General features: G+C 41.1%; 1 protein-coding gene across 1 annotated transcript; it reads right to left on the bottom strand.

Moving 5' to 3' along the window:
- Positions 1-399: 399 nt before the first annotated feature.
- Positions 400-8,673, bottom strand: si:ch211-214j24.14 (uncharacterized protein LOC559160 homolog). The gene is made up of 3 exons (XM_059325580.1): positions 8,667-8,673; positions 2,316-2,467; positions 400-2,177 (listed from the first exon to the last, which is right to left on the bottom strand). Exon 3 carries the CDS (start codon positions 2,021-2,023, stop codon positions 1,286-1,288), a length of 738 nt encoding a protein of 245 aa, XP_059181563.1. The 5' UTR covers positions 2,024-2,177; positions 2,316-2,467; positions 8,667-8,673; the 3' UTR covers positions 400-1,285.
- Between the last annotated feature and the right edge of the window lie 1,031 nt (positions 8,674-9,704).

Below are 9,704 nucleotides of genomic sequence, written 5' to 3'. Positions count from 1 at the left end.
CACACACATATATATATATATATTACAAATCATCTTTAGTACTGTACTTAAGTACAATTTTGAGGTACTTGTGCTTTACTTGAGTATTTAAATGTAGCTTTATACTTCTGTTTCACTACATTTTACAGGCAAATATTACTTTTCAGGTTAAGATCTAATGGGAAAAACTTGATTTACTTTAAAATTGATATGTATTATTATAAATGAAACAACATAACAGTTAATAAGCTAGTTAAAATTAGCCCTAAATTGACAACAGTAAAATGCTGCTTGCATAAATGCTTCAATAATAATAATAATAATAATAGTCTTATAATATATATAAAACGTGGGTCCATTCTGCATAACGAGAACTTTTACTTTTGTTACTTTAAGCACATTTTGATGATGATACTTTTGTACTTTTACTTCAGTAAGTTTTAAATGCAGGACTTTTACTTGTAGTGGAGTAATTTGACAGTATCGTATTAGTACTTTTACTGCAGTAAGAGATCTGAATACTTCTTAGTCTCTTTTATAATGTTGGTGTATGAGAACTCGGGGGGATTTTCTGCAGCAGTCCCGACAGCGACCACTAGAATTAATGCTGAGCATTCCCTCCTTTATCGTCTATTTTACTCTAAATGGGACCATAACTTATGAAATAAAGATCCTGCTGAGTTGAAGAAGACTTGAAACTAGTGATTGAGACCAAAAACTCTAAACTTTAATGAGGTAATAAATCAAATTTTCTAATCAACTTCTTTAGCAGTATTGGAGTTGCCTCCATTAGAAAGAATGCAGGTTTAAGGCATTGACTTCACTGTTCAAACCTGAAACCTCTTTTATACAGTCTAAAGGCTCAGAAACCTAAAGGTTAGTTATTATTATTATTATTATTATTCCTCATTATATTCTCCTGCTGTTTATTTCTTATATGCAACACAGAATAGCTGAACAGATCTGCAGTGAATTCTGGCTGGAGGAGGAAGTCAACATGTTTTCTGGTGAAGTAATAAGAGACACAATCACACAAAGAAACAGCAATGCAACATTTCAAGTTTCAGGATTCTTTAAAATTCTACCTTTACATGATTTTACATTCCAGGTTTAGAGATCTCTAGAGAAGAACGAAGGCCATGAGCTCTGCTGGAGCTGAGGTAGCACAGAACGAATCCCAAACATCTAACAACGTGTCTAACAACAACTACAATACTACAAGAGTGTCGGCGAGGAAATCCAGAATTCAGAGAGTGAAGTGGAATATTTTCATTTGGAATAGATTTAAAACGTGTATTAAAGGAGACTACTTCCTGCAGTAGGCCACAGCTCCGTAAGCCACGACTCCCACTACGGCCACCAGAGCTGCACCTCCACACAGCAGCTCGCTGGAGCTCAGAGCTCTGGGAGTCTGGGGAGCACTGGGAGCACTGGGAGCTCTGGGCTCTTCTGGTTCTGCCTGAGACGCTCTGACTGAATGTTCCTCTGTGTCTGAGAGGGGGATCTGTGAGAACTTTGGCTGCTGGAGGCTCTCTGGAGGAGGCTCTGCTGCCATGCGTGCGAGGATAGAAGGAGGGTGGAGGCCCTGGGAGGAGAAGAGCTCCTCAGCTTCGGAGGAGGTGGTGGAGGGGACGGGGGTGGAGGTGGAGGAGGGGGGCTCCAGCCGGACGATGGGCAGAGGAGGCAGCGCCATGGGAGGAACCACCTGCCTGAACTCTGCAGGCTTCTCCTCCAGACGAGGCTCCTCTGCTGACACCAGGAGCTCCTGAGTTTCTGGAGCGCGGAGGTCCTGCTCCTCCTCCTCCCTGAGCTCCCCCAGCTCCTTCTCCCCTCCTAAAACACTCAACACGCTGGTCTGCAGCTCCTCCTCGTCATCCTCCTCTTCCTCTGTTCTCCTCGCCTCCTTCTCCGCCCGCTCCAGCATCTCGGCCTCCTCCCGCTCCAGGTGGACCATGTCTGAGTTGGAGGAGTTCTCCTCTCCGCCCAGCACCGCCCCGTCGCTGCTGTCCAGGCTCTTGGTGTCCTCGGGGTCCACGTCCCCCATGGTGGACCAGGACTCAGCCAGCAGGCTCTCGCTGTGCCAGGGTCCGGGGGGTCCGGGGGGCCCGGGGCTGTCTGTGAGGGTCTGCCAGGGTCCGGGGGGTCCGGGGGGCCCGGGGCTGTCTGTGAGGGTCTGCCAGGGTCCGGGGGGTCCGGGGCTGTCTGTGAGGGTCTGCCAGGGTCCGGGGGGTCCGGGGCTGTCTGTGAGGGTCTGCCAGGGTCCGGGGGGTCCGGGGCTGTCTGTGAGGGTCTGCCAGGGTCCGGGGGGTCCGGGGCTGTCTGTGAGGGTCTGCCAGGGTCCGGGGGGTCCGGGGGGCCTGGGGGACCCGGGGCTGTCTGTGAGGGGGGGGGGCAGGGCAGCAGGGCTGAGGGGACCGGCCTCCCCGCCTCCTCCGTCCCCCCTGCTGGACTCCTCCGGGGCCTTCCCCTCCAGGATGAAGACTGGCTGCTGCAGAGACAACAGAGATCACTTCAGGGGAGGAAACATTTAATGTGTGTAAGTAAAAATCACATAATGTTACCTGTGTGTGTGTGTGTGTGTGTGTGTGTGTGTATCTGCAACTGTAATCACATCAAAGATCAAAGCATCAACAGAATTAACTGACACCTGTTAATGTTCCTGAACAGTGACAGCAGCCAGAGGTGGACTGGAATTTCTGGCCTCGAACAGAAAGCATTTTTGTCAAAACCATAATACCTATCATTGATCCGACTTCACTTTGAGCGTCCTGAGTTCTTCCTGAATATGTTTTTTTTTTAAGAAAAATGAAAAAATAGCTTTGTTAGAGCGATCTAAAAAACTGTTCCATCTGCCTTTTTCAGAAATCTTCCTGCGTTTTTAATATGGGAGCCAATGAGGCTGTTGGTGGTGTTGGTGGATCATCTGTGCGTCCTACGCCCAAACTATAACTCTGACAGCTTTACCAGAGGATTGTGAGGGAGAAGACTAATTTTCCTACGTTTCTATGTATAAATTATTTCTGTAGAGTGGAATTTGCGGCCTGGAGCGCAGTTTTCAAATTTATTTTTTGACAGTTTTTTCTCTCCCTCTACACTCTGGCGATGATGTCACACACTGTGACACGAACATTCCGTGCAATACACACCCATTATAATCTCAGAATTTCTCCAAAAATGATCATGGTCATTGAACAGGGATTGATTCATTTTTTGTCAGCCGTCCCATTCATTTCAATGCAAAATTTTGGGCAGTTTTTCGCGACGTAAGCGAAAAATTCGTGTTCTGTAGAGAAAAGTAATAGCACACCGATCCCGATCAAACCGCACGTTTTGATATAATTTGTCCTGCAACTCTTCAAGTTGTAGGACTAGTAGCGGGACGAAAAGCGTCCGGAAGAGGAAGAAGAAGAAATCCACAGTATAACAGTAGTGCAGCACTGGTCCCTGCAGATATTGCTGGATGGGACTAGTGCTGGGGAGATTGCCCCGAGGCCCTAATTATTATAATATATTTTATTTGTGTAGCACTTTAAAAGGTAGTCAAAGACACTTATTGATGTCAAGTAATTGCAAGAAAAAAATCCTAAAGTCACAGCAAAGTCGCAGGTTATTTATGTTTAAAGAATGGTTCCACATTTTGAGAAATACACTTATTAGGTAGGACAAACAACAAATCATTACTGCTAATAAAAGAGGAAGCAAATAAATATTCTGACACACAACCCCCCAGAAAACCACAATGAACAGACACAGTGTAGTGGTTAATGTAGTGAGCCTCAGAGGATTTCCCACACTGTTCAACTATTAAAGTCATTAGATCAGATTCATCATGTCATCATTTCTTAAACATCTCATGTTTAAATTAAATCGCAGGTCCATTGCATAGAAGTTTTAAACCACTGCAAGTATAATCTGAAAGTCTCTGACTTTGATGGTAGCATTAAAAAAAACACAATGCAGGTGAGGATCGTGAGAATCCAGCACATAGACGGGTCCATTCTACAGTTCAGGATCTATAACTGTTTCTGTAGCGGCTACAGTAAATGATGCTCCAACAGGTCTGAGTCCTCGTGACGTCAGAGAGGCAGCGGTTGGAAAAAGTTGCTCAGTGGCTGCTCTCTCTGTCTGTGTGTCTGCTGGACTAACTATAGCCTGACCTGCATATCTTACTATGTTTAGGCTCATATACATCTCCATCTGCCAGCCAGCACTGGGAGCTATCTCACTCATTCACATGACACGAGAACATGAAATACTCTGATGTCTCTTATGGAGAATCACAGCATTCCTGCAGATGGTTGGGTGTTAACTGAATCTCAGCTGTCTGAAAGCGTTTCTGGATAAACAGTGTTCATATTAATCACTGTATTTATGTGTGTTTCTGTCTCAAGGTGACCCTCTTTACCCTCTTTACCCTCTTTACCCTCTTTACCCTCTTTACCCTCTTTACCCTCTTTACCCTCGCCGCTACGTCTCAGCTTTGATTGCAGAAAGTCTCGGCCTGCCTGCTGCCCAGAATAGATTCTGTTCATGTTGTATCACGTTCATGTGCTGCGTCTCTTAACATGACGATCCCTGAAACCTGATCCTAAACCTGTCAGAAGTAAAAAAGAGCAGATTCTTGCAGTGAGAGGAATATATATATATATATATATATATATATATATATAGAAGGAGGACGTGATCAATAAGTTATCCTGACTGACGTCTAGATTCAATAAAGTCTCAAAGATCCACCTTTCATTCTCACTGTGGCACCTTTGGCTTTAGTATTTACTGTTGTGTTTATATGCTGAAAGAGAGCGGAAAAATTTAAATGTATTATTTATTTATTTATTTATTTATTTACATACAGTCTATGGGAAAAAACAGTACAACACTTTACAAACAAGTGAGTTTTCAGTCTGCGTTTAATGCCAGAAATATAACTTATTTTATTTAAATAATTATAAATAAATATCCCCTCAATTTAATTACATAATATATATTCATATATTTAATTTAATTTAGATATTATTATTATTTATTTTATTATGTATTTATTATTTACTGTCATCGAGTTCATATAATGACATTGTAGATATATATTGCTGAAATAATATGTTGTTAAATTTAAAATATAATAGTCCATTTAAAAAAATAATGAATTAATTTAATTATAAATACATTTTAATTAAATTTTAGATTTTTTCAGATATTATTATTATTGTCATTATTCAGTATTATTGAGTTTATATAGTGACATTGTTGTGTAAATATTGCTGAAATAATAATTTATTTGAGTATAAATACATTTTATTTAAATTGTATATGGTGTTATCATTATTATTAATATTATCATTAATATTATTATTATAATACACTACTATGGTACTTCACTACTACTATTTATTTAGTGACATTGTTGTTGTAAATAATAATAATAAGAATATAAAAAAATAACCCCTAATAACATATCAATAAAATAGTTCTATCAGACCAATTATAAAGGAAGGAATGGTAATATTGATCAAATCTGATCCATAATTCAGACATCTTATTCAGAAGTTTGGACTTTAGACTCAAAGTGAACTTGCAGCTCGACTTTAACACCACTGACTCGTGATTTGACCTTTACTTTACTTTACCTTACTTTACTTTACTTTACTTTACTTTACTTTACTTTACTTTACTTTACTTTACTTTACTTTAGTAACAAGTTTGTCATTTACAAAGTGTTCCACAAATCAATCAGTTTCCTAAATCCTCTCATGTTAGCGCTGATGTGGACTCTTAACTCCCAGATCCACTTAGTTTGAACTGATCTCTGATGGCACCAAGGAGAGAACATGAAGAATCCAGCGAGAGGTTTGTTAAATACTGAGAAATAGTAAATAATAAACTTAAACTTACTTACTCTCATTTCAAAAACCTAAAACAAAGTCGTAGATTCTAGTAGACACAAACACAGCTGGTAGAATCCTAATGGTTAAATTAATGTTATTTCTTTTGCCCCTAACTTATTATTATTATTATTATCATTATATTACAAACTTCAGCACAGAGCTCAGATCCTTTAACAGTCTCTCCAGGCTTCTAGTATCTGTTACATTAACAGTGTTACATCCAGCTGTCAATACAAATTCTAGGAGTTGTTGCAGATTTCTGCAGCCAATATAAATTATAGCTGCAGCAAATAAGAAGTAAAGCCAAGGACTTTCTGAGGAATGTGTTTATAACGGAGAAATGAAAAAGTTCATCTTTATTTCTGCGTCAGAGGAAATAAAAAATCCCTGGTTTGACATTTTTTGGATATCAAGGAGTCCTTTCTTCCTCTCCCCAGGCTTCCTGTCTCAACATCTGTCCTTATTATCCTATAAAAGGTCCACAGATCTGAAGATATTCAATAAATGGGATTGTACGACTCACCCAGAGGTCTTAACATGAACCTGACCAAAACATAGTTTTTCTCCATAAGATTGTGTTGAATTTCTTTATAAAAAGTTATATTTATATATATTATATATTATACAACAAGAGAAGCGCTCACTGAAATGTGATATCAAATACACTCTGATAGTTTTATGTATTTAAGAAGTTGCGAGAAGTGGAAGTGACCATATTTGGATGGAACAGCTGACTCCTTAGAGTGATTTTAATACAACAAAGCAGGACAATTCTAGGCAATGACACTAAGAAATAACTTCCATGGACTGAAACACATGTTGTGCTGTAGTAACTACTGGTCATACGGTCATACGGTAGCCCCGCCCTCCAGCTCACCGCGCCTGATTGTCTATTTTACTCTAAATGTGATTATAAATTACAAAATGAAAATCACGATGAGGAAAACTAGTAAATGAGGCCATAAACTCATTAGGAAAATGTTTACTCATGTAATAAATCAAGTGAGAAGTAGGACCATTTCCCCATAGACTTCTATACAACCTGACTTTGTTTTGCAGCCAGTGGAGTCGCCCCCTGCTGGCCGTTAGAAAGAATGCATGTTTAAGTCACATCTGCACTAGTTTATTAGATCGCCCCGAGGTTTCCATCAGGCCTAAAGAATGAGGAAACACTGACATGACTGAAAAACATAAACAAGATTTATTTGAATGTTTTCTATACTTTCCAACTCTGAACTATGACTATTACCTCAATGCAGCCTAGATACAGATGAATAGATTCTTCTTACTTCACTTTGCTTTAAAGGGAATATATTCTGCTCATACTGATGTATATTTCTTTAAAACAGATAGTTTCTACTGTCCCCTCTATATGTGTTCTCTGTCTCTTTAAGGCCTCCTTCCTAAACAACGAACAGGTTCATGTGATTTTTTAATGAAAACTTCTGCAGTATGTTTTGTATGATGCTGATCTCAACATGTTGGCAGGTCCTGATAGTTTTCAACAGGTTGTTAATGTTAGACAGAAACTCTGGTCTCCTGGTTGAAAGTCCTCGGTGTGTTTGGGCTATTACTTACATGGCTTTAATTATTATTATTATATTATTATAAACATTGTTTCCTTTCTGGGGCTTCTGTATCTGCTCTCTCGCCGTCTCTGCACCATCATTGCAGCCGGGAAACATTCCACCTTTTTATAGCATAGTTAGTTGTGACATCACAAACTAGGAAGTCCTGACAGCTGGTTTAAAGAGTTTCTGACTGTGTGCATCTCTCCTGCACCTACTTTATAATATCAAAATACATGGAAATCTTCTTTTCTTTCATTCTGGGACCTTTAGACTCATGCCCTCACTTGCATTCCAAGACTGAAACACTATTTCTTTTGTGTTTCCTCACAGGGGAAAGCAAGCCCCCTTCCTGCCTGTTACACAACAGTTTGGTTACCTTTTGTGCAATAAAACCTTCTGACTCTGAGTCTAGCATGGACAAAATCAATAAAAAAGGCTCATTAGGGCCTTAAATAAACATTTCCAGCACACAGCAGTGCCTTAAAGAGATAAATCACCTCATTATTAATGCTCCGTTGGTGCTTCAGCCTTCAGATACGTTAAATCCATGTTTCTCTTATTCATGATTTTTGATATTTTGTTGTTTATTCAAGATTAAAATCCTTTTTGTGACTCTTCAGGGTTGCAGACTGAAGCAGACGTCACTGTTTAATGACCAACCAGCTGTCTGCCCTGTTGACTCCCTGCAGACTTCAGTCCCTGAAACATTAAAGTTGGCCACCAAACATTTAAACCCCTCACACACAAACCTTTAAACCCCTCACACACAAACATTTAAACCCCTCACACACAGGGAGGCTAGTCTGTTCCCCTGCATGCAAACACTCACAGCCTTCACTCTGATTCACTCTGAGCCTCCTGTCTTACTGGCCTACTTCACTAATTGGATTGCCATTGATCCTATCTCATGATAACATGGTGAAGTAAATGATCAAGCAGATTCAGGGCACTCTTTCTGTGCTAATAAGGAATATCAGACACAAGAACTCACAAAAGGTCGTTCACAATGTCAAAGTGGGAGAACTGGTTCAGATAAGCTGAACTGGTTCGTCTTTGTGTCCTTCAGGACCTCAGAGTGACCTCTCACACTGACATGATCACAGATATCACACCTTGAAACACAGCAGCTTAAACCTGATCACATTAATCAATGCACATTCTCATTTCTGTCTCTGGTTTTAAACTTTTCACTCTTTCAATGTGAATGAAAACAAACATCTGACGAGCGTACCTGCGTTCCCTCGCTGCCGAGCTGCCGAGCTGCTGGACGAGAAGCAGACGCTGCAGATCAGATCAGAGCCAGACCAGCAGTCAGACACCAGGACGCACGGCTACAGACAGACAGGCAGGCAGACAGGCAGGCAGAGAGAGACAGACCAGCAGTCAGACACCAGGCAGCACAGCTACAGACAGACAGGCAGACAGACAGGCAGAGAGAGAGAGAGAGAGAGAGACAGACCAGCAGTCAGACACCAGGCAGCACAGCTACAGACAGACAGACAGGGAGAGAGACAGGCAGACAGGCAGACAGGCAGGGAGAGAGACAGACAGAGAGAGAGACAGACAGGCAGACATGGAGCTGCTCAGGACTGACAAGATGGACAAGCTAAAAGTCTCTCTCTCTCTCTCTCTCTCTCTGTCTCTCTCTCTCTACCTCTCTCTCTCTCTCTCTCTCTCTCTGTCTCTCTCTCTCTCTCTCTCTCTCTCTCTCTCTCTGTCTCACTCTCTCTCTCTCTCTGTCTCTCTCTCTCTCTCTCTCTCTCTCTCTCTCTCTCTCTCACTCTCTCACCCCACTTCATGACATAACAGTTGGCTGGAGAGAACTCAGGAGTGACTTTGCTGTCTGTTTCAGTGAGAAATATTATAAACAATGTAAATAAAAGTGTAAAACTATGACAGATCAGGCTTCCCCCTGTGTGTCCAGTGTCTGAAAGGTCACCAGAGGTCAGTGGGTGTAAACCAGTCAGGAGTTTAATGTTCAGGTGATCAACCAGTCACTGTGTGCTGTGACAGCGAGTGGAAACTGTGTGTCAGGCAGCAGGAGCTATTTCTAAAGCTCAACTCTCCCAGTTCTACTTCCCTCTACTGGTGAGATGTTCCAGTCCTGGAAACTATGCCAGCAGGCTTTTATATGGTACATTTGCACAGCACCAGTGTATATTTTATACATTTAGACACTGTTTTACAATGCAAAATTATTATTTTTTAATTGCTGGCATTCTTCACCTCCTGCCTTACATTTTTCCTATACTACCTATATATATATATA

This window comes from Centropristis striata, chromosome 22, assembly GCF_030273125.1.
Source record: "Centropristis striata isolate RG_2023a ecotype Rhode Island chromosome 22, C.striata_1.0, whole genome shotgun sequence".
Classification (NCBI taxonomy): domain Eukaryota; kingdom Metazoa; phylum Chordata; class Actinopteri; order Perciformes; family Serranidae; genus Centropristis; species Centropristis striata.
This window is presented reverse-complemented; position numbering and strand designations above follow the sequence as displayed.